Source organism: Myotis myotis, unplaced genomic scaffold (assembly GCF_014108235.1).
Source record: "Myotis myotis isolate mMyoMyo1 unplaced genomic scaffold, mMyoMyo1.p scaffold_m19_p_5, whole genome shotgun sequence".
Classification (NCBI taxonomy): domain Eukaryota; kingdom Metazoa; phylum Chordata; class Mammalia; order Chiroptera; family Vespertilionidae; genus Myotis; species Myotis myotis.
In genome coordinates this window covers 29643469-29668068 of record NW_023416357.1, presented here as the reverse complement: position 1 = coordinate 29668068, position 24600 = coordinate 29643469, and the positions used below count along the sequence as shown (strand labels likewise).

At 47.3% G+C, this 24600-nt stretch overlaps 1 protein-coding gene across 3 annotated transcripts; it reads left to right on the top strand.

The window, feature by feature from the left end:
• Positions 1-4290: 4290 nt before the first annotated feature.
• EXOC3 (exocyst complex component 3) lies at positions 4291-22964 on the top strand. Of its 3 annotated transcripts, none has more exons than XM_036308467.1 (13): positions 4291-4363; positions 6041-6235; positions 8274-8493; positions 9587-10268; positions 12215-12332; positions 13094-13219; positions 14278-14378; positions 16448-16558; positions 16636-16786; positions 18328-18450; positions 20449-20610; positions 21580-21707; positions 22517-22964. In XM_036308467.1, the coding sequence occupies exons 2-13, from the start codon at positions 6092-6094 to the stop codon at positions 22686-22688; spliced, it is 2238 nt and encodes a 745-aa protein (XP_036164360.1). In that variant the 5' UTR covers positions 4291-4363; positions 6041-6091; the 3' UTR covers positions 22689-22964. The 3 variants fall into 3 exon arrangements, with proteins under 3 accessions (XP_036164360.1, XP_036164362.1, XP_036164361.1); XM_036308469.1 differs by lacking the exon at positions 4291-4363 and adding an exon at positions 5251-5854; XM_036308468.1 differs by lacking the exon at positions 4291-4363 and having other exon boundaries at positions 5873-6235.
• The last annotated feature ends 1636 nt before the right edge of the window (positions 22965-24600 follow it).

The following is a 24600-nucleotide window of genomic DNA, read 5'->3' as shown; positions in this document are numbered from 1 at the left end:
AGCCTTTCCAAACTCACTCAGCGGCCCCTGCCCGCGAGGGGCCTGGGCTGCCCCCTCCTGCCAGCATCAGGCCCGCGCTGCCCCATCTCCTCCCTAACGTTCAGATGAACCGGTCTGTCCACATTCTCTTGGACCCCCTGCATCTAATGGGCCGCTGCTGGGAGGACAGGTCATGCTTGTTGATGTAGAATTCAGCATCTGGACCTCAACTCTGAAGTTTTCTGTCCGAGACCTCCGTTGTGCTTGGACCCAGGGCCCTTCCTCTGCTGAGTCAGCAGCAGCAAAACTTCCCTGAGTCAGCACTTCTGTTATTTTACATGCTTATGTGGGAAAATTTGTGTGGGGAAGACGATGATGGGAGGCAGAAGGTGAAGCTTGGCATTCCTGCTCTGCGATGTCACTAGCAGTGCTAATGACATGCTATCTTCTTCTGTTGTCCGAAGCTTTGACTGTGTCACTGAAACAGGTTACAATCAAATAGAAGGTAAAGATGGGATGGAAGGGGGGAGGGAGGGGAGATAAACACAAATTATATTTTATATTTTTGCAGTTTCTACTGGAAGAAAAAAGTTTTCAATATCTAGACTGATTTGTTGAATTTTACAAATGGATGACTATAATGTAACTTTTTGTAGTTTTCTTGGTGCCTTTAGAAAGAGCTTTCAAATGTATTTCTGATACTGTGGTTTCATTACATTTGCAATATTGATGTTCAATAAATCACAGTAATATGGGTTTAGCATAAATGGAAACATCTACTTGATTTTTCAAATGAAGTCATTTTATTTCCTTTAAAGTGTGTGTTGGCGAATGTACATTCTAAGACAATCCTTCCCAGGGGAGAGCAGGCAAGCCAGCCCCCATTTGCTGGGCCAAACCCTCTGCAGTGACCGCCTGTCCTCCCTTGTGCCCCCCGTACCCCATCCCTGTCTTGCTCATGTTCTGCACACTCACCTGTGTTGAGACCTGAGATGGAAGCCACTCACTTGCACTCTGTCCCATGACTACCCCGCTCCTGTGGGGACAGATGGGCAGGGGGTGAATCCCAGACTCTCCAGTGCGCTCCTTGGGACTGAAGTAACTGGAGAAACTGCTTTTGGGGATTGTTCTTTCCCCTGGTCCACTCTTGCATTGATGCACCCTTTGAGCATTCTGGCCTCATGGAGGCGTCTCAGAGTCCACCTGCTGCCCTGTGTGGGCGTGAAAGCCCCACCCTGGCATCAGGACCACCCCACCCCTGCTCCAGGGGACGTTTTTGCTCACCTCACTTTCTCCTCCCTCTGCTTTGCCACCCTGGTTATTTCTTATGCTTGGTTGTGAAGTCTGTGCATTTAAAAGGTACATATAAAACTTACTGCCCTGACTGGTTTGGCTCAGTGGATAGAGCGTCGGCCTGCGGACTGAAGGGTACCGGGTTCGATTCCAGTCAAGGGCATGTACCTTGGTTGTGGGCACATCCCCAGTAGGGAGTGTGCAGGAGACAGCTGAATTGATGTTTCTCTCTCATCAGTGTTTCTAACTATCCCTCTCCCTTTCTCTCTGTAAATAATCAATAAAATATATTTTAAAAAATACTTATTTATTTTGGTTAATCCTCACCTGAGGATACCCCCCCCCCCACATTGATTTTTAGAGAGTGGAAGGGAGGGAGTGGGGGAGAGAGAGAAACATCGCTGTGAGAGGGACATTGATCAATTGCCTCATGCACATGCCCCAACCCCAGCCCCAGCCAGGTTGGGCGTGCAACCCAGGTACATGCCCTTGATCAGGAATCAAACCCGAAGTTTTTGGTCCACAGGCCGATGCTCTAACCACTGAGTAAAACCAACCAGGCAAAGGTTGATTGCTGTTTTTATTCAACGCTTTACAGAAGGCATTTCAGTTACTTGATTTTCCAAACAACAGAAGTCAGAAAAAGATTTTTAATCAATGTTTTGTTCTTTTAGTTTTTAAGGATGAAAAAAAAAAGTCATTTAACAAAGTACCCCCCGCCTTTTTTTTTTTTTTTTCTTTAAATGACAGGGATCTATTCTTTCAGAGTTCTGGAGGCCAGATAAAGCATCACATTTTTAACCAGCCTGGTGAACTGAAGAAATTAGGGATCCTATATCCAAACACAGACACTGATAGCATGAGCCTCCATTTCCCATTATTGTTCAATGTTGCTACTTTTTAAAAGCTTTGACCATTTTGGCACATTTTGCTTCATTAGTTTCAAAATGCCTTTACAATTATTAACTTAAAATGTAATTTTAATTTTTTGTTTACATTTTTCACTGCTCAACTTAGTGCTATATTTTCACAATTACTAGGTACAAATGAAATAATAAAGGGACCAGCCATCAGAATAATGAGATACTGCCCCTTCTCAGCTGTGACCTGTGCTGCCCTGCAATGGTGGGGGCTCACACATCTCCATCTTCCTGCCCCCCCGCCCCTGCTGTGCACCTAGGTGTGTGCCTGTGTGTCTGTAGGCTCACATGTGTGTGCATGTGTGTGTTCCCATGTGTGTGTGTGCAGGCACCCATATCCTGTGCTGCTGCCCTCACCCTTCCTCCCATCCAGATCCAATCCCCACCTGTTCAGGACTCTGCCCTATTTGTACCATCTTGGCTGACTTCAGAAGGTGCTCAGGGGTAGTCTAGTAGTTGGTAACAGTGAAAGGTTTCCTCTTCAGTTCAAGTTAAGGCAAATAGTGCTTCTCATCACAACAGACAAGCCCTGAAACATTATTAGTACACTAGCAACCCGGTGCATGGATTCGTGCACATTGGAAGGAAATTAATTAGAAGGTGGCTAGCGGGGTGGGACTGGGCGAGATGAGCCAGACACACCCTGAAACCAACCTCCTGTGGTCCCTCCTGGCATCTGCGGAGTGAGTGGGGGGTCCCTCGGGTAGGTGGGGTCCCTCTGCCTGGCCTGCGGGGATTGGGCCAAAACTGGCTCTCCGACATCCCCCGAGGGGTCCTGGAGGGGTCCCGGAGTGCGAGAGGGCACTCTGCAAGAATGCAAACGCAAGTGTGCGGTAAACCAGATTCAGGGCCGACAGTGCCCCAGCAACCACATAAGCCACAGCCGAAGGCGGAATCATGCAGCCCCGGGAGGAATCGGGCTCACTCCGCTCCTGCGTTGAGCATCTGCCCCCTGGTGGTCAGTGCGCATCATAGTGACCAGTTGGATGGTCGGACACAGCATATTAGCCTTTTATGTACAGTAGGTCCTCTGGTTATGTTGGAGATCAGTTCCTATGGTGCAATGTAACGCAATTTCCGCTGTAAGTCAGAACCCACCTCCATAAGCACCTACGCACTCACATGGAGCACACACACAGCAGTAATGAAGTGAAACAGTAAAAAAATTTTAAAAGATAACAATTCCTGACCTTTACTTGTGGTAAATAAATAATAAAAATACATAAAGCACATATGTACATACATCAAAATGACAGAACCTTTTTTTTTTTTAATAAATAAATGGGAGATGGCGACGTAATCATGAAACGATGTACGTCGTTGTTCCATTTCGTGATCGCCAGTCCCAGGTGGGCTGCTCCCAGGTGGATTTCTGATCTGTTTGTGCTCCCTGACGGGCTTAGTGTTAGGTCCCGGAAGGAGGAACGCAGGAGACCAGAACAGTGAGGGATTACGAATTTATTCGATCATCCGCACCCCAGGTGTCTGAGCCTGGATGGCTCCAGCACCCAGTGAGGGGAGCCAGCGGCTTTTGAAGGACTTTTGGCGGGCTTTTTCTGGGCGGAGCATTCTTTGTGCACACCCGGAGGGGAGATCAGGGAATGTGGTCGCTGCAAGTGAAATGAGGTCTCTGCAAAGGGAACGTCCATGGTGAAATGGCCTGAAAAGCCAGTTCCTGGGGGAGGGGTAACCATTCAATTGCTCCATCAAACCTAACACCTAGTTCATGTCAGCTTCAGGGCGCAACGACCACAGCTCACGAAGAAGCGGCCGAGAGACAGCGCGGGGTATCACACGTGACGCTTATTTACTGAACATCCGCCACCTGGCCCTGTGCCGGGCGGACAGGTGCTGCAAATGAACAGGGAGACCCCAACGGGGTGGGGCCTGGCGGTCCCGCACCCGGAAGTCAGCGCGGGCTTCCGAGGACATGCGGGCCACAGCGCGGGTGAAGAGGTGTCCTGAGCACGCGGTCGGGGGAAGGGGCGGCCGGGGCACGGACAGGAGACGGTCCAAGGGAGCGGCCGCGTGGGTCCCGGCTGCTAATGCGGTGGGCGCTCCCCGTGGGCAAGGACGCCACCAGTCCCGTTCTTCCGGTCAAAGGACCGGAAGCGGAAGTGGCCGCGAGTCGTTCAGTTCCGGTCGGGCGGCGGGCAGCGGCTGCACAGACGGTGAGGGGGTTGCGGGCGGGGGCGGACATTGACGCGGACTCCTGAGCGGTGGTCGCCGTCCCGGGCGGGGGTCACCTGTCTCCGCCGCTGTCCCTCCCCGGGCTCGGGCGGGCGGGGCGCGACCCGGAGGCGGACCGTGCAGCCCGAGCAGCTGCCGCCGTCGCCCCGTTGCCCAAGTAGGCTCGGGCCGCGGTTTATCGTCGCCTCCTCGTGCGAGGCCGCGGTGTCGCCCCTCGCGGGGGGGTTTCCGCCCGAGTAGGTGACGGTCGGGTCCCCAGGGCGCCCGGCTGTCCCCAGGAACGGCGGTGGGAGCTGCGGGGGCCCAGCCCCGAGGCGCGGACGGACGCTTTGCGCACCTGCGGCCGCTGGAGGCCCCTCCTTGTCGGACCGCCGCCCCTTAGTGAAAATCGTGCAGGTGTTCATGTCGCTAGAAATGCCGCAAACATGTCAAAGCGAAACAAGAAACCAAAGCAAACGCAGGGTTGTGTACGCAGGTGGATGCAACTTCGGGATGCAAAGGGAAGACGGAGAGCCCGATAGAAGGGCCTGCCTACGGACAGCGGGTTGCCCGTTCAGGTTTTCTGCATTGGTGCCCATAACTTCATAATACGAAAAATAAAAAGGAAGGGCAGTGGTTGCAATGTAGTTCCATTTGAAGAAGAAATGAGAAAGCATATCGTGTACAAACGGAGGAGTTATTTAACACAGCCCTTACCAGCGGTTCTCAACCTGTGGGTCGCGACCTCTTTGGCGGTTGAACGACCTTTTCACAGAGGTCGCCTAAGACCATCCTGCATATCAGATATTTACATTACGATTCATAACAGTAGCAACATTACAGTTATGAAATAGCAACGAAAATAATTTTATGGTTGGGGCACAACATGAGGAACTGTATTTAAAGGGCCAGAAGGTTGAGAACCACTGCCTTAGGCTATCCTCTTCAGTGTTTTTGTGAAAGTGTGTGGAAACGGGGAATGGAAATTTTAGGGAGAGGGTGGGACTTACTCATATTTTTGAGACGTTGTGGACAGAAAACACGCATGGAGATGGAAGTTCGGTGACGGAAGTTAAGGGGAATGGATTCTTGTTTCATCCTCTCGTTTGCCACTCTCACCAAATCTCTCTTTTGGCTCCAGGACCAGGATGTGGGTAGAGCTGGGTGGAAGGCAGGTTTGCTTAGTTTCAGAGCATTTGTGCTGTACAGTGGAATGGTAGGCTGTGTGCTGGGACTTGGACTGGGGTGGTGAGGTGTGCTGTCCCTGTGCTAAGACATTCTGGCGCGGCTGCCCCACTGGCACGGCCAAGGGGCGGTGTGAACGCTCTGGAAATAAGAACGGGTCCTGTCTGGGCAAGAGAAACGCCTTGGAGACTGACGTCTAATATGCTGAGTGGTCTGGGGTCCACATAGGAATAGTGTCCATATCTCATACCCGTGAATGCCTCTGCTCCCCTTCAAGGTAGAACTTCCTCCATCTTGGAGTCGTGAAGGTCTGTATTTCTTATTAAGGAGTTGATAATCCTAGTTCAGTGTTCCTCCAGGCTTACCGGATTAATCAAGTGCTCTTCTTACAGCTCCACTGTGAACAACTGCCTGTTGGGGGAGGAGGGTTGTACCTAACATTTCTACCTGTCTAACAAGCTTCCCCTCCTGTTCCCTCTCCCCCTTGCACACAGGGTACGTAACTCGAGTATGTCAGGTTCGGAGATCCCACCTGCTTTTTAGCCATGAAGGAGACAGACCGGGAGGCTGTGGCAACAGCGGTCCAAAGGGTTGCTGGGATGCTTCAGCGCCCGGACCAGCTGGACAAAGTGGAGCAGTATCGCAGAAGAGAGGCCCGGAAAAAGGCCTCCGTGGAGGCCAGATTGAAGGTACGAGGCCAGAGAGGCCACAGGCACCTGCTGCACCCCCAGGCAGGACAGTGCTATTTGAGTTTTAGGTTCTTGCTTAGCTTTATTATTGTAATTTTCCTAAATTAGACTTAGTGATGATCTGGAAAGAGACAGAGTGGAACATCACCTTTACTTAGCACGTTCCTTCCAACAGTATATTACCAATCAGTAGATTTATAAACAAGATTGTGGGAATAGCTATGCAATCTGAAAAGAAACCAGAGTCCAGCTGGTGTGGCTCAGTGGTTGAGCATTGACCTATGAACCAAGAGGTCACAGTTTGATTCTTGTTGGGACGCATGCCCGGATTATGGGTTCAATCCCCAGACTGGGTGGCAGTCTATCAGTGATTCTTTCTCATCATTGATGTTTCTCTTTCTCTCTCTCTCTCTCTCCCTCCTTCCCTCCCTCCCTCCCTTCCTCTCTCTCTTTCTCCCTCTCTCCCTTCTGTTCTGAAATCAATAAAAATATATTTTAAGAAAAGGTTTTGGGAATATTGAAAACACCAGGGTAACAAACTTTAACAGTTAAATTCTTTTTTCTAAAAAGCTCTTGTACAGAGTGCTTCCTGAGAATATTTTATTTAGATAATTTAAGCACATGATGTATAGCAGGCTGACCGTGTGCCAGGTATCTGCTGGCCCTGGAGTAGAAGGGAGGAGGAGAGTTAGACACATTAAGAGTGTGTGGGAGTGGGGCAAGAATGAAAATCATTATTTTCAAGGTATTTTATGATTTGGATTGGCTTTCAACTTAATTCATATACACACTCAGTATAGTTATAAAAATGTTAAGATCCTGGGCTGCCATGGTTGACAGGCAGTAGAACAGTCTTGAGGATTTGTCTTTGATGAAAGTTAATTCTCACACTGATTTGGCAATGTCAGCTCTCCATTAGAAAATACTAGCATCCAGGTAAGGTAATGGCAGCCTTGATGAGACAGGATGAGGCCATTCATTTGTACCCAGGGGGCATCCCAAAACCCATGGATGGATTTGAAACAGCAGTTTCATATTAATTTTAAAATGAATGTGGACCTGCTGCATTTTTAGTCAGAATTTTAATCTGTTCTGGAAGCTTGTGGGATTAACTAAGAATTACCAGTAGTGACTTAGAAACCTTGTCTGGTCTTTTACAATCATTGTTAATTATTTCTAAATGCCACTTAAGACTCCTGGGTTAAAGGTGTTCCTGGCCTCTTCTGTGCTGCCTGCTTTTTCCCTTCCCTCGCTGTCCACCTGCTGCCCTCTTCCTTCTGACTGTACAGTTCACTAGGTGGCATTCCTGTGGGCCTGAAGAGTGAGTCCAAATCTTACGTGTACCAGTTCTGTGTAGTGGGGCTGGCTGTCCTGGAGCAGAGACTGGTTTGGGCTCAATGGTAGGAGACCCCTCATTCCTAAAGCTGATAAGCAAATCCTGACAGTTTTCTGTACCTAGATAAGGCCTGTTAGGAAACAGGCACCTGAGAGGTCATGGAAGGGGTCCAAAGCAGGGGTGGGGAACCTTTTTTCTGCTAAGGGCCATTTGGATATTTATAACATCATTCACAGGCCATACAAAATTAATCAACTTAAAAATTGGTTTATAAATTTTTTGCTATATTTGGTCAAACATTTAATAATTCACCTCTAATTCCTTGGCAGGGCCAGACCAAATGATTTTTCATACGGCTGGTGGGTTGGATGTTCCTCACCCCCGTTCTAAAGATACCATTTAAGGGGTGGCCGTAAGAGCTAAGGCGCACCCACAGTGGTGTCCATTCTCTTCAGGCAGAGCGGCTGGAGTAGGAGTGTTGTGAGGTTTTCTCAAGAAGCTTTAAAAGGCGTTGTTTTGTTCTAAGGCAGCAATAAGGAAAAAAAAAAGTTACCTTGGGAATCAATTAGGTACTCGAGTTTTATTCTCTTTTCTCTGGATGTTGACTGTTCCGTGTTACTGAGATGGCATTTCTGCACTTGAACCTCCTGGGAAGATCTGTTGTGGCTGCCCAGCACTGCTCACTGCTCACTGTCTCCCCAGGCAGCTATCCAGTCTCAGTTAGATGGGGTGCGCACAGGCCTGAGCCAGCTCCACAATGCACTGAACGACGTGAAGGACATCCAGCGGTCCCTGGCCGATGTCAGCAAGGACTGGAGGCAGGGCATCAACACCATCGAGAGCCTCAAGGACGTGAAGGATGCTGTGGTGCGGCACAGCCAGCTCGCTGCTGCTGTGGAGAACCTCAAGAACATTTTCTCAGGTAGCTAGGCTGGCGGCGGGGCCAGTGGGCACCACGGGCATCGGAGGGCAGAGCACTACCAGTGCTCATGCGCATGGCTCTTGCTTGGTTTTCCTTGCTCTGTGGGTAATGCAGAGGCAGTCCAGCCTCTGTGCAGTGTGTTTTGTAGACCTGTCTCAGAGTTGGCAGTAGGTGTGATTCCTTGCTTGCACAGTTAGCTTATTGTAGTGAACATGCATAGAAATGATCAACTGAGCAAGTAAGAGCTAGTAGTTCTGTGCTTGTCAGGACAGAGGCACAGAAGTGGGTAACTGAACTAGTTATGTGTGAGCTGCGTTCCTTCAAATGGTTAGATCAGTAGACCAGCTGGGATTTTCTGGGTGCAGAAGAATAAAGATGAACCACCCCTTGAAAGGAGCTTGTGGTCTGCGAGAGAAGCAGCCCTGCGAACAGGACAGAGGGAGTAGTCCCCAGAGGGAGAGGTGATTAAGGAGAGCAGCAGTTCCCAGGAGCAGGAAGAGGATATACAGGCTAGGGGCCTTGAGGGCTTGGGAAGGGCATGCTCTGGAGTCTCAGTTGGAATCAGACTTGGTGGAGGCTGTGGGGCTGGTGGGGGCTGGTGTGGGGGCAGGAAGGTGTGGGAATGGCCCTTTCAGAGTAATCTTCCCAACGCCTCCATAGTGGTAGGAAGAGTGTCAGCTGTCACCCGAGTGGGGTCCCTTTGTGTTCAGCACAGCTTCCTCATGTGTCTGTGCTGAGAGCTCTGGTGTGCTTCCCCCAGAGCCTGCCCCTCCACTTGTCCCTTTGTCTCTGTCAGATTCATCAGCATTCCAGCAGGAAACTTTGGGATGGTCTGACCACTCCCTGCCTTTATCTCATGGTTGGTCTCTGGAAGTTCTTTCTGTCTTTCCCCAAACTGCTTAACCTCTGAGTGTAACCTAGAACAGTTCTTTTCACTTGCCCACTGCTGTGAATCCAAAGCACAGGAGGCCTTGTTCCTGCCACACTGTACCTTGGATATGTGTCCTGTTCTCATGCCTGTGTCTGATGGCAGCACTGTTGAATACCTGGTCTCATTGCTCCATGCATATTCATCTTGTGCCTTTTTCTCTAGTGCCAGAGATTGTGAGGGAAACCCAGGACCTCATAGAGCAAGGGGCGCTCCTGCAGGCCCACCGGAAGCTGATGGACCTGGAGTGCTCCCGAGACGGGCTGATGTACGAGCAGTACCGTATGGACAGTGGGAACACTCGTGACATGTCCCTCATCAACAGCTATTTTGGGAGCACACAGGGGCTCTCTGATGAACTGGCGAAGCAACTGTGGATGGTGCTACAGAGGTCGCTGGTCACCGTCCGCCGTGACCCCACCTTGCTGGTGTCCGTTGTCAGGATCATTGAAAGGGAAGAAAAGATTGACAGGCGCATACTTGACCGAAAAAAGCAAACTAGCTTTGTTCCTCCAGGGAGGCCCAAGAATTGGAAGGAGAATATGTTTAAAATCTTGGACAAAACTGTAATTACCAGAATCGAGGGCACACAGGCTGACACCAGGGAGTCTGACAAGATGTGGCTTGTTCGCCACCTAGAAATCATAAGGAAGTACGTCCTAGATGACCTCATCGTTGCAAAAAACCTGATGGTTCAGTGTTTTCCTCCCCATTATGAGATTTTCAGGAATCTCTTGAGCATGTACCACCAGGCCCTGACAATACGGATGCAGGAGCTTGCATCAGAAGACCTAGAAGCAAATGAGATTGTGAGCCTGCTGACTTGGGTTTTAAACACCTACACGAGGTAACACTAACTTTACATTTTGTGTTTTCTTTTACATAGAAATTGTATAAAAACATACTGACTGGCTCTAAACAGCTACTGTTGTTTTGCTCCTCTCAGGTGCTTGGCACCCACAGGTATTAGTTTCTGGTTGATGAAAGCCTTTCTAGTCCATCTATGGGCCTTGTCCTTGAGGTCGGGCCCAGCTGCTAGTTGTGTGAATCATCTTATGTTTGGGTGGTGCCTCTGCCCTTGACATCCAGTCCATATTGAGCAGTTCAGCTTGGACTTTCCTGTGGTACTAAGTGTTCACTATGTACTAACCTGCTTTCTCCATGAGATGACACTGAGCAGGTGGTTTCACCTCAGTTGGCAGGTGAGAAGACATTTGGGTCCTTCACAGTCACGTGGTTGGTGAGGAGACACCAACTCACTCTTTCTCCAGGTTTGGTTTCTTCTTCTCACTATTATGTTGGGAAAATCAGTTATCCTTTTCCATTTCAGCCTTGGGGCTTTGTCATTTCACAAAAGTGACATGAGCCATTTCATTCATGTATTAGCTTAAGGTAGGGTTTAGAAAACGAGGCAATGGTGGGGTATTCTGAATTTCTTCAAGATTAGCTGAGAGGAAAACACATTTTTAATCTTGCATGGTTTTGTGAATAGAAAACAGGGTATTAAGTACTGTATTGGAATTGTTTTTTGTTTTAGTCTTATTGCTATTGTGTAGAAATTAAATCTCTTGGTTTTTTTAGCAGTAAGGTTTTGGAATGTTTTTTGTTTGTGTAACATCTTACAGTAGAAAATGTGTACATTTCAATGCAGAAAAATATAAAGAGAGGAAATACCTTTTTAATGATGATCCTTGTGGCTGCAGCTTTTGTTGCCTTCTGGGTGCTGCCCTCACACAGCCCGGGAGTCCACAGCTGCCATGATTGCCCCATCTGTCAGTCATCTCCATGCAGCCTTGGCCTACATGTGTTAACCGTGAGGAAGGCATGTGATGATTTTCTTCCTTTTGTACATGAGCACAGGGAGTCATGTGCCTAGTTCAGGTGGCCCCAAGTCAAGTGGGGAGCAGGATTCAAATCCAGATCTGGGCCCTCACCTGAGCTCCAGCCACCTGACTGTGGAGTGTGTGTTTGTGTGACATGCCCAGTTTTGTGTGTTGGTTTTGTTTTTCACTCACTACATTGTAAGCACTTTTCTGTTCTTGGGAACTCTTGGGCAGCTTCCTATTGTCATCCCATTCTGTCATAGTGGACTTTATCATGGGAAGAGTTGAACTGCTTTCATACTGCAAACATCTTCATGCTGAATTAAGGTTCTTGGGATGAAAGTCATGTGGGTTAAGTAGACAGTCTTTTGACATTGGCATAATCTTATAAAGATTATAAGATTGACTTGGATTTCTGATAAAGAGTGGACTAGTGTCGTTTAAATACACATTTAGTAAATGCAGCATAAGGCACATGAATTTTCTGAGCAGTTGAACCTCAGACTTTTAAGAACCCAACCACATACACAGGTATTAACTTTTATAGGAAAACTTTTTTCTGAAACTTAGTCTACATCCCTGCTTTCTTAAACATGGTAGACTGGATTCGGTGACGTTGTTCTTGCTGACTTGAGTTTCACTGTGGATGTCATGTGTTCTCTGCATTAGAGATTATTCTCCTGTTTCATAGACATGTCTTTTCCGCGCCCCCTATTTGTCCTGGTCTTCCATGGGAGGCGCCGTGGACGGAACAAGTAGATCTTGCCCTCACGGGGCTTCTTTGCTAAGTGGCCCTCCAGTACCCTGTGGCGTGGGCACAGGGGCTCCTTGACCAGTGCTCTTCCTTCCTCCCCTCTTGACTTCCTTAAGGGTGGTTGGGTATTTGTGTGTGAAAAGAAATAGCAACACTTACCTGAGACTTTCTATTTTTCTGGTTCTTAATCTTTCTCATTCCTGGGCTTTTCTGTAGCACAGAGATGATGGGAAATGTGGAGCTGGCCCCAGAAGTGGATGTCAGCACCCTGGAGCCTTTGCTTTCTCCAAATGTGGTCTCTGAGCTCCTGGACACATACATGTCAACTCTCACTGTGAGTAGAGCACTGCGTTGTCCCAGACGGTCTGTGCCTAGTGCCCAGACATGGCATTGGGTCTCCAAGTATCGTGGAACTGATTCCAGTGAGCCAGAGCGGGGAGTGAGACCCTGCCTTGACGTTGGCTTCCTAAGGATACGCAGGCTCTGTTTCTGGGAAATCAGGTCTTGAAACGTACATTTGCCAGTTAGAGGAGGAGAGTGGCCCACTCTCTGGCCCGGGATCTGAAGATTGGGGTGTACATTCCAAGGTATGGGAGCTGTCTCTGTTTGGAGGGCTGGGCCTGGTAGGCTCGCAAGACCCCAGGACGTTCTGCTGATGTATGGTGGCACCAGCCAGCCTCTTACCATTGATCCTGGGAGTGAGAAGGTGGCAGTTAGGGCACCAAATATTGCCTGGTCACCCCAGGGTCTGCTCTTGGGATGGTGATGGTGCACCTCCCCCCCAGAAAGTATTCTGATATGTGGAGGGCTCTGTGCGCAGGAGGTAACAGTGCTGGTGTCTGGTCTTCCACAGACAGATCTGCCTCCATCGTCCATGTATGTCCGACAAACCCAGCTTGTCCTCCAAAAGGATAAGTTGGTGGAGGTGGTGAGGGCACCACCACTGTGGAGCTGGCTCTTGGGATGGCTTTTCTGTCATTCCCTTGTTTGGGAACAGGAATTCCCAGGGTGCTGTGTTTGGTTTCTGCAGCTGCCCCACTTAATCCTCGGCTCATAGGGCCTGTTCTTTTCTTCCTTGATGCTAAACTTCCTTAGTCAAACATCATTGCTTGGTTGCGGAAAGCTCTAGAAACAGACAAGAAAGACTGGATAAAAGAGACTGAGCCTGAAGCCGACCAAGATGGGTACTACCAGACAACACTCCCGGCCATCGTCTTCCAGGTACCATCTGCAGATTCTGAGGTTCATTTCTGGTTAATAGGGTCTGTGGGTTTCACAAACAAACACAAGGTGCATCATTTCATAGTGAAGATAGAAAGAAGCTCCCTAGTTCCTTAGGTCCTTCTCTTTCTGGAGCTGAAGAAATGGAGGGTTGTATCTGCCAAGTAGTTCTTCCCAGGGTCATTTTAGTTTTCCTAACCCTTTTTTACCTGAACTAGAAGTGAATTCCGTGTTATGTGTAACACACAGATTTGAGTTTGCTTGTTTGGAGTTTCTGATATTGTAAATGGCCAAGATATATCTTCATAAATGTCACAAAATTGAGTCCAACGTGATGGATTTGAGGAAGAGTCCTTTAGATTTTAATGATAATCATGCATTCCTACAGTGAATTTACTTTTAATGTCCTGTCGCCTGCTGGTATCCCCCAGTGCCCTCTTTTTCTTTGGCCCATGGAATTTTTCCCCTTTGAGTGAGTTGCTGACAGTAGGAGGGCTGAGTCCTGTTGGAGTATTCGAATGGCACTCTGTCTGCGGACTCCAGCCAGCAGAAGTGAGTGTTGGTGGTGTTTTTCTCCAGGTGATACCATTACTTAGCCATGGGTTGGTCCTCACCTTTTCTTTGATTTGGAAAGTGTGACATGATAGCCCATTTACGACAAGGACCTGGCTTGAACTTTGCCTGCTGGCCCTTCTGTTTTTCCAAGTCCGGTTCCCCTCAGATCCAATGCATGTCCTAATTCGTCTTAAGAAATACACATCGCTAATCACAGTGCAGCCCCTGGCACCCATATCACCGTGTCTCTGGGCCCTCCATCTCCCTGTTAACTTCCCACTTCAGGGAGACCTGCCTGTTTGCAGGTGATCAGGAAATGGTTCGCTTGTTTTTTTTATCCGGTGAGAAAGTTGTTTTGTTTAACTTTATTTTTCACATGTTTTCATTTTTTTTCCTCTGAATTTGGATTGTCTTAACTACCCGTTAGCAGATGGGGGTTTTATATAACAGGAAAACTGCTGTTGTGAGTTTATGTCAAAATTTATAAGTTCTCCAATTTTTAGATGTTTGAACAGAATCTTCAAGTTGCTGCCCAGATAAGTGAAGATTTGAAAACAAAGGTACTAGTTTTGTGTCTTCAGCAAATGAATTCTTTCTTAAGTAGGTATGTATTTTTGCCAGTGTACTAATTTAGAAAGTTTATGTTTTTAAAAATTAAAAGTAAAAATGTGTTAATCCTGATATGCCTGATATTAAAAAAGAACTTAAGCCTGGGTTGACTGTAGTCACCTTCTTTTGTTATTTAAAAAGGCAGCTTTTTCTTGCTCCCTCCATTGAAGGTATTTCACCAGTCCCCTGAGAGCCAGATCTGATCTTTGACGCCCCCAGCAATGTAGTCAATATACCGCAGGATTGGAGTTAGAGCTTCTTCTGAGACAAGTATCCTTCCCCTAGTCTGACTTTCTGGGGTGGGGAGGACAGCTCCAGGTGCGGTGGTTACTCTGAATTGCCACCCCTGGGAGGCCCCCCTATAGAGCCAGCCCTGGACAGGGGGCTCAGAGGGACAGTCTCCAGGACACCTCCCTCCCTTTAAGTTGTTCATGAAGATTTTTCAAACCTGTGCACAAGTAAAAGAATGACATAAATAACTGTTTACCCATCATCCAGGTTCAAAAGCTATCCCTTTAAAGCCCTTGCCTCATCTGGTCTCTCTACCTCCTCCCCTTTCCCTCTTTCTTTCTCTGCTGAAATAACTTTAAAGAAAATCCCATTGTATCATTTCCCCTGCATTCTCTACCCTAACTAAAGTGCTGTCAACCCATATAAAACTTGCACAATTACTCCATGGGACCATGTGATACCACTTTTGTATTTGGATTTTCCCAGTGGTTGCAGACATATTACCTCTTTATAGTTAGTTATTCTATATCATGTGTGTTTTTTGGGGTTCTCAGCTCTCCGGTACAGGAGAACAGTCCCTTCCCCTCTTTAAGCCATTGGCTTATGGAGATGTGCACATAGTCCTGTAGAGCAATGGTCACCAACCAGTGGTCTGTGGACCCCTGGTGGTCTGTGAGGTCCGAAAGGTTGGCGACCGCTGCTGTAGAGCATCCAGCATCCTCCAACCTGGGTCTCAGATTGCCGTCTGCCCACAAACTACAGGTTGTCTCTAAAGACTTGTAGGATTCCCCTCTTTACTCACTGTTCTGCAAGAACTCGGCATAGGTGGTGTGTATGCTCCGCATGGCAGCACATCAGGAGATGCATGTTTCTCTATCCTGTTCTGGTGGCTCATTGCCAGCAGCCAGTCCCCTCAGAGTCCCTATCGGCCAGCCATCTGGGGAACATAGCCTGAGTTAGTCATTTTGTTAGAGGAATGAGATGGGATTCTTCTGTAAAGAGGAAGTTTTTCTCATCTGCCCCAGCGGTTTGATTACCTGAACCACACTTTGGACAAAAAAGTAGAATAAATACTGAATAATTTCCCTTTAATTGCCAATGTTCATTTTTGTCCTTTCTTAAGATCTGTTCTACTCCTGTACATGTTAGAGAATCTTCATAATAAATTAAAAAATAAAGCATCTAGCCATCTCAGTTGTTTGCTTTTGTGATATCTAAAGAGTCTAATTTATACTTAACACATGACAGTGTTCCCGTTGTATAAGTTTCTAGGCTAGGGGAGTTATGTCATTTAAATAAGATAATACTTTCCCAATTACTCACCATCAGATATTTCATAATATTTGTATAATCACAACACTAACCCCTATTTCAAAGGGTTGATAGGAAATTAAATTGTAATAATTTATTTTAAATGACCAACTTTTCTGTTCTTCTGTTAGTATAGAGCAGTGATGGCGAACCTTTTGAGCTCGGCGTGTCAGCATTTTGAAAAACCCTAACTTAACTCTGGTGCTGTGTCACATATAGAAATTTTTTGATCTTTGCAACCATAGTAAAACAAAGATTTATATTTTTGATATTTATTTTATATATTTAAATGCCATTTAACAAAGAAAAATCAACCGAAAAAATGAGTTCGCATGTCACCTCTGACACGCGTGTCATAGGTTTGCCATCACTGGTATAGAGTGCCCCCCCAAATTTTTTTAAAGACTCATCTGGTCAAGTGTTAGTGATGTGGAATATCTGTTTAGGTATGATGTCAGTGTGGCGTTTGAAATGCCTGCCAGCTATTCTCTGATGCCATTTGATGTGGGTTGTGTTCCTCAGATACAAAGACGAAGCTCAGTTGTATAAAGAGGAGCACCTGAGAAACCGGCAGCACCCGCACTGCTACGTCCAGTACATGATCGCCATCATCAACAACTGCCAGACCTTCAAGTAAGTGTCGTTGGGGATGAAGACAGGCGTGTGAGGACACTCAGCCACCTCACTGAGCCTCAGCTGTTCCCTTGCAGAGAATCCATAGTCAGCTTAAAGAGAAAGTATTTAAAAAATGAAGTGGAAGAAGGTGTGTCTCTGAGCCAGCCAAGCATGGATGGGATTCTGGATGCCATCGCCAAGGAGGGCTGCAGCAGCCTACTGGAGGAGGTCTTCCTGGACCTGGAGGTAGGGCACTCAGGCTGTGCATTCGAGCTGAGTGTACACCTGCCTTCATCCTCAGTCACTGTTAAAGCGCCGTGGCTTTTCTATGTGGTGTAGGCCCGAGTTTTGGTCCTGCTACGCAACTGAGTAAACACTCCCTATAAATATCAGTAGATTACAAACTAAAATCAAGTATGTCACAGGGAAACTGTTACATTCGTTAGCATTCTTAATGCCAAACCAAACTGAGAACACGTGCATGATGCATACGCATGTCACATAGACCAGTCTCAGTTTTGAATAAAGATATAAAAGAAAGTCATTAACAAAATGCATTTAACTTCATATCAAAGGCATAAATAGCAAGTAAGGTTTATTTCAGAAATGCAAAGATGGTTCAGCATTATACAGATGTATTGGCAGAAACCAGAATATATTTAAAATACAAAGCCATGATTATTTCAGGTTCCCTGGAAAGGAGCTCCTAGGATGATTGGTGGGATAATTTCATGATGTCTGTCACTTTCTCGAAAATTATTTAGAAAACAAATGAAATGTATGAATTTGAAATTATTTCAAAATATAAAAAAAGACAGTATAATCCAAAAGAAGATAAAAGACATGAGTAACCATTTCACAGTAAAAGGGTCACAAATATCCTAAATATGAAACAAAACGTTCAATCTTACTGATCTTCAAAGAAATGCAAATTTTGAAAGTCTTGTTTGTTTCTTATCAAAATGACAAGGATTGCAAACATTGATACCACTCAGTGTTGTTGAGGGCATGAGCAAAGGGACAGTCTTTTTTTTTTTAATCCTCACCCAAAGATGTTTATTGATTTTAGAGAGGAAGGGGGAGAGAGAGAGAGAGAGAAACACTGATGTGAGAGAAACAATGACCCATGCTTCCGTACACACCCAAACCAGGAATTGAACCCACAACCTTTATGGTATATGGGACAACACTCCAGCCAACTGAGCCACCCAGCTGGGGCCAAGGGACAGTCGTGTTCTTTGTAGAATATGAATTGTGCAGCTTTTGGAGGACAGTTTGGAAACAGCTAATTAAGGTTTTAGTTTCTATACTTTTTGTGCAATTTCACTTTTAGGAGTTTCACCTGCAGAAGTGTGCGAATTCACTGTAGCATTATTCAGTTGCAAAATGTGAAAAATTTTAAATGTTCATCAGAATTGGGTAACTAGAGTATTCATATAATACAAGGTGGGGCAAAAGTAGATTTACAGTTGTTTGCATGGACAATAATACAATAATTAATAAACAATAATTAATAAAGAATAAACTTTCATATACTCACAATGTAAACCTACTTTTGCCAAACCCTTTATATGTAGTCATCAATGGTGAAATGTTTACATACAGGTACCTGCATATCTCACAGGTGTGTGTCATCTGAGCCCCATGTGGTTAAAGTACATACTTGCAGGTCACCCACCAGTAGTGCTTGTGATTACCAGGTGCTGTCACATCAGTACATCAGGCAGACGTGCACGTGACTTGGGGACAGTGTCAAGGTGATATTTTCTTTGGGCTGTGCTTTTTAGCAACATCTCAGTGAGCTGATGACAAGAAAATGGCTGTTGGGATCGAACGCTGTAGACATCATTTGTGTCACCGTGGAAGACTATTTCAATGATTTTGCCAAAATTAAAAAGCCGTATAAAAAGGTAAGAATATGGGGGCCCATTCATGTGGTGTGAATTCACCTGCATCCTAGAGCCCAAATGGCATTTTGTGTAGATTCCAGTGTCAAATTAGTTCTGTGAATGGAAGTTCCCAGGTGGTTTTATTAACCTAAGGCAGGTAGGAGACGTCAGTGTCTAAAGATAAGGTGGAGGTGGCGGTGATGGGGCCTCTGAGTGAATATTTAGACCATTCATCTGACTACTGTCTCCTGACACCCCACTAAACCCACAGTGACACATGGCCTAAAACCTGGACCCTGAGGTGGGGGTACTGGCTGTGGCTCTGATGAGAGGATGGGCAGAAAGGCAGTCCCCTGTCCAGATCCCCGTCACGGCACGTTGGCTGCCGGCCCTTTTCCACTCCACAGAGGCCCCGTGAGAACAGGGAGCTCCTGTGTTACTCATTGTCTAAGGTCTTAAGCATAACATGCCATTATGTCCTCATCAAGGGCTTGGTTATCTTTCTCATATGCACTTGGCCTTGTATAGTTTTTGCTATTAAAAGTGTTACTTTGTAAAATCAGGCTTTCTAACTTTTTGTTTCTAAAAATTAAGTGTTTTTGATATGTTGACCTTATATCTGGACGCTTCGTAAAATTTTCTAATTGTTCCTAGGATTTGTCTCCACATCTTTTCATGTCTCTATGCAGACAGGTGTTTTATCTCTGAACAGTGACCTTGTGTGTTTTCATTTCTGATCCTTACAGCTTTTATGTCTTCTCCATGTCTTGTTGCACTCGACACCCAGTCCAGGGGGGATCCATGTTTAATTCCTAATTTTAAAGGAAATTCTTCAAACTGCCATTAAAAGTGATACTTGCAGGGAGACCGAGGTGTTTTAAGTCCACCTGACTCATGGGTCCTTTCACAGCTGATAGGAGCCTCTGGTACTTAGATGTTGGTGGGTCAAGCAGCTCTGGTCAATATTGAATTTCTTGTCACTTGCAGTTTTTTGTTCCACTTTTTATTTCTTTGAACATTTTGAGTATTGACTTAACAGTTGATCTCGGCCCCATGTTTGGAGTCCTTGAGCCGGGAGCTTGTTGTCTCTGTGGACTCCCAGTCTTAGTGTCTCGTCTCCTAGTCTGATTGGAGTTCATGCCTAAACTGAGAAGGTCTGCACTCCTGAGAGCCTGGGCTGTTGGAGTGGCACACAGTCCTTTGACCCTGGTCTCGGCAGTGGCCGCGTACGGGTGCTTGGTGCGGTCCTGCTTGTCTTATTTGGGGCCCCTGGGGCCCCTCCCTTTGGCACAGGATAGGGAGCATCCAGCTTCCCCAAGTAGACAGCTTCTGTTTGGTCTGGGGCTGTGATGTTGGACATCACGTCATTGCAGTTTGATTTACATCCTTGCGGGATGACTGCCTGGTGCCCATGTGCTGCTTGAGGGTGGGCTCTGGTGGAAGCTGGGATCTACACTGTGTCACACACTGTGGAGAGAACCATGGTCTCCTCTGAAGCTTCCTCAAATGGATGGACTTGGGTTCCTCCCTCCTCTGAAGCACTAACATTTCTGTAGACTGGTCATTAAACAGCTCTGTGGATGAGGGCCGTGTGTGCTTCATGCATCTGTCCTGTGGAGCCTGTCGGCCTGTGAGGGCTGGAGATGGGGCCTGGCCTCAGCTCCCTAGTTTCCCACTGACCCCCACTCCGCTCGGAGGGTGAAGTGCTCTGAGATGGATACAGAACAGGGCAGCTCCATGGACACCCATCTGCATGGCTCCTGCCAATGCTGTGCCCTGCCTGCATAATTCCCTTTCACCATTAGGCTTTAGGGAAACAGAGTGAATACTGCTATGATTTTCTAAAGTAAAATTTATAATTAAAAGTCACAGATGTACTTATTTACCTAATATATTTACTCGGAAGTTCTGCCATTTGTGCTGGTGGGAAATGGGAAGGAATGTGTTCTGTTCACATGTCGACCTCCATGTAAAACGAAGCCCACATGTTCGTGGGGCTGACACATCTCTGCTCTTCAGCGGATGACGGCGGAGGCACACCGGCGCGTGGTGGTGGAGTACCTGCGGGCTGTTATGCAGAAGCGCATCTCCTTCCGCAGCCCTGAGGAGCGCAAGGAGGGCGCCGAGAGGATGGTCCGGGAGGCCGAGCAGCTGCGCTTCCTGTTCCGCAAGCTGGCGTCTGTGAGTGCCACCGCCTCATACCCTTCACTGTCACTATAAGTGTCGTTGTAACTTCTTTTCCTTTCCACCCCTGGGACTTTAGGGTAGTTGATCAGGATCAGTCACACCAGGAACCAAGTGACTTTTGTAAACCGGAGGATCTGCATGCAGATCTGTCTGACCTGTGGTTGGGGCACATGCACTCAGGGTAGTAGCTTCTAGGTCAGTGATGGCGAACCTTTTGAGCTTATCATGTCAGCATTTTGAAAAAGCCTAAGTTAACTCTGGTGCTGTGTCACATATAGAAATTTTTTATATTTGCAACCATCGTATAAAAAAGATTTATATATCTTTTTAAATATATTTTATTGATTTTTTTACAGAGAGGAAGGGAGAGGGATAGAGAGTTAGAAACATCGATGAGAGAGACACATCGATCAGCTGCCTCCTGCACACCTCCTACTGGGGATGTGCCCACAACCAAGGTACATGCCCTTGACTGGAATCGAACCTGGGACCTTTTAGTCCACAGGCCGACGCTGTATCCACTGAGTCAAACCAGTTAGGGAAAGATTTATATTTTTGATATTTATTTTATATATTTAAATGCCATTTAATAAAGAAAAATCAACCAAAAAAAATGAGTTTGCGTGTCACCTCTGACACGCGTGTCATAGGTTCGCCATCACTGTTCTAGGTTCTTCTGGTGGTAGTATGTAGCCAGACTTCAGCTGTGTGACAGTGCTCACATGTCCCCTCCCTTACGAGGGGCTAAGCTGATTTCATGATCCACCCAGACCCCCAACGCCGTGTCTGTGCTCCCACGGGAATGGCCCCCTGTGGGAACCAGTCTTGGTGTTTATGTGAGAGAAGGGAATGGGCTGGTCAGGCATCCTTGGCCAGAGAGAGGGTTTGACAGACTTCAGCCTGCGCCTGCCTGGAGGTGTGGTGATGCTGCGTGCTGCTCATGGCCTCCATACTGACTTCTAGGGATTTGGAGAAGATGCAGACGGGTACTGTGATACGATCATCGCTGTTGCAGAAGTGATTAAGCTGACAGACCCATCCCTGCTCTACCTGGAAGTCTCGACTCTGGTCAGCAAATACCCAGACATCAGGTAATAGCCTCCTGTCTCAGCTAGAACCCAGGGAGCAGAGCCGCAGGATCATTCCTAGGGTCCTGGGCTTTAGGCATGACCCCGAGGGGTGACAGTGTGCCAGGTCTGGACTTGTTTGAGGATGCAGACAATAGTTGCAGGCAGAGTGTGATTCTGAGAGCAATAACGGACATGCTTGCATCTTCTGTGCCCTCTTGCCAGCCCTGCCGTGGTTCATGTAGCTCCCAATGGTCAGACTGCATGTAGGGCTGGGTGGAGGCTCAGTGTGGCTGAGCAAAGTGGTTTTAGGAAGCTTGTGTTGTGCTTGTAGTGGGTTCAGGGAAGGGAGCCAGTGTGCCATGCTTGCCAGAACTCCTTCCAGCTTTCATGTGGACAGTGCTGGCTGCAGGCTCCCACCAGCCTTTGTGAACCCACCCGGGTCAACTCAGCCAGGTTTCTTTTCCTGCTGCTGTTGTGGTCTTGCTGTGAGCAGAAAATCCAGTGGTCCTATGCTCTCCAGAGTCATCGTGCTTTAATTCATTCATTAAACAAAGATTTAGAAAAGCAACCTTTAAAAATCTTTGCAATTGTAGATTGAAAAAAAGACTAGATTATAATATGCAAACTTAGGCTTCTCTCCCTCTGATCTGACAAGGGAGGCGTGCCTTTCACCTGTAGCTATTGACCTTGTTCTGGGATCCTCAGTGCCCGCTAAGCTGCAGGCAGGGATTGGGGGGGGGGAGGGGGGCGGGGGGGACGTGGAAGGTGGGGAGGCGGGGGCACTTAGTGCATACCCCCATACACCCCTGCCATTTTCCCCACTTTCCCAGGGATGACCACATCGGCGCGCTGCTGGCCTTGCGAGGGGATGCCAGCCGGGACATGAAGCAGACCATCATTGAGACACTGGAGCAGGGGAACACACAGGTGAATCCAAACTATGTGCCCATCTTCAGGGAAATTATAGTTCCCAGTCTGAACGTGGCCAAGCTCCTCAAGTAGCCTTTCAGGTTCTGTCTGACCTGTGGTTGGGGCGCATCTTCATCTCACGATCTTCATCCCATGTGCGACATCCAGTGTGACTCATGTTGCCGAGATCAAGGCTGCCTGACCGACAGGTGCTCTGGTGGCACGTTCTGACCCTCTCATCTTGTTGTGGCCCAGCTTTGTGGGCAGGATCCTGGCTGACTTCTGGTTCACCTCTCGTCTCACTCCCTTCTGTAGTATCAGCACTTCCGATGCTGCTGTTCAATAAAAGTAAACGCTGTGGGGAATGAGTTTCCCAGCTGTTCCTTACTAGTGGTGACCACAGGGGCCCAGACACAGCATCTGAAGGCGTCCCCATCTGCCGCCCTCACCTGCCTAGACAGGTCCCACCGGTCTCTTGTGGCCCGCTGCTCCACACCCACCCAGGCAGCCCTTGGCGGTTCAGATTTATGGGCCTTGCGTATTCCTGACTCAGGGTCCCTGAGACCTTTTTTCTGTTATTCATCTGTCTCTCCATGGCTGCCTTCAGTGGTAGCTTTGTTTTACACATTAATCTTCATACTAGATTCATGGAAGGGTCCATCCAGGATACATGGTGAGCCCCTGCATGTGCCTCCCCAAACTTTCTTCACCCTCCATCCCAGTGAGTGAGATTTCTTAGCCGAATGGTGCCTGGTACAGCTGCACAGTGCTGACTAAGACAGGAAGGAGAGGAGTTTGCCCATTCCTCTGTCGCAGGCCCCTTCCACCCTTGATTCAGGCTCCCAGGGACTGGCCAGTTCAGGCTGGAGGGTCGTCCCTCAGCAAGACGTCTGTGCTGCTCCCTCCCTTCAGCACTGCTTGTGCACAGTGTCGGGCTGCTCGGAACCTCTGAGTGTGTCCCGACAGGCTGGTTTCCTCCTAAGACATGTTCCGGATGGCAAAGTTTATATTGCGCTTTCACCCTCACGAGACATGAAAAATTCACAAATAGGACTTTTTCTTGAAAGAATCAAAACTGAAGTAGAATTGACATGTCGCTAACCAGTCATGAGTTAACTCGGGTCTTTTTCTCAAGGCTAGCTCTGGTTTTAGCCCCAGGCTCCTCCCCTCCCTACTTGATGTTTCAGGTGCTTCATTCTCCCACTTAGGCTGGATGGGTACTGCTCCCATCCTTCCTGGGCCTGTCCTCTCTGTGCTGTGACGAGTCTAAGGGTGTGAGTAGTAGTGTTCACCTGTCTCTCCTGGGGAAAAACCAGTTTCCAGGGCCCAGGCTGTGCCCACAGCGGTGTGTCCAATGCTGGTACCAGCCAGAAGTGCCCTCTCTCCCTCCCTCTCTTATGTGCACACAGGTCAACGTTAACTCCAGTGCCAGAGCAATGTCTGCCTTCAGGAGCTGCTCCTTATGTTCTCTTTGATGTGATTTCTCATTGATAACATTTGCACCAAAAAAATGCCTTGAAATCTTTTTAATAGATTTGATCAATCAGTTGTGGCAGGTTCTATGATGGTCCCCCTGCGCAGACACTGTCAACAGCACATTGAGGGCCACTGTAAGGCACATCGATTGTGATTAGGGTTACACAAAGTTTGACTAAGATCATTTTCACAAAATTAAATTCACAATTTCACCACTCATAACTTACACATTTCAATTCCAATTTCAATGAAATTCTTGCTTTAAAAATTCATAATAGATCAATGGTATGCAGTAGGCGAGCATTGTGACAAAATTATTTTCAAGATACAGAAGTGAGAAGTAGTGACTCCTAAATTTGTGAGCTTTATAGCCTACCACAAAGTAGGCCAAAGTTCAATATTAAATAAATAGAAATTCTTTCCTAATAAAAAATTTTACAACAGTTTTCCTAAGGAAATACATTCATAAGACATTGTTTACATTCTGTTTTACAGTGACAAGAACAGCTAGGATTCTCATTTATGAAAT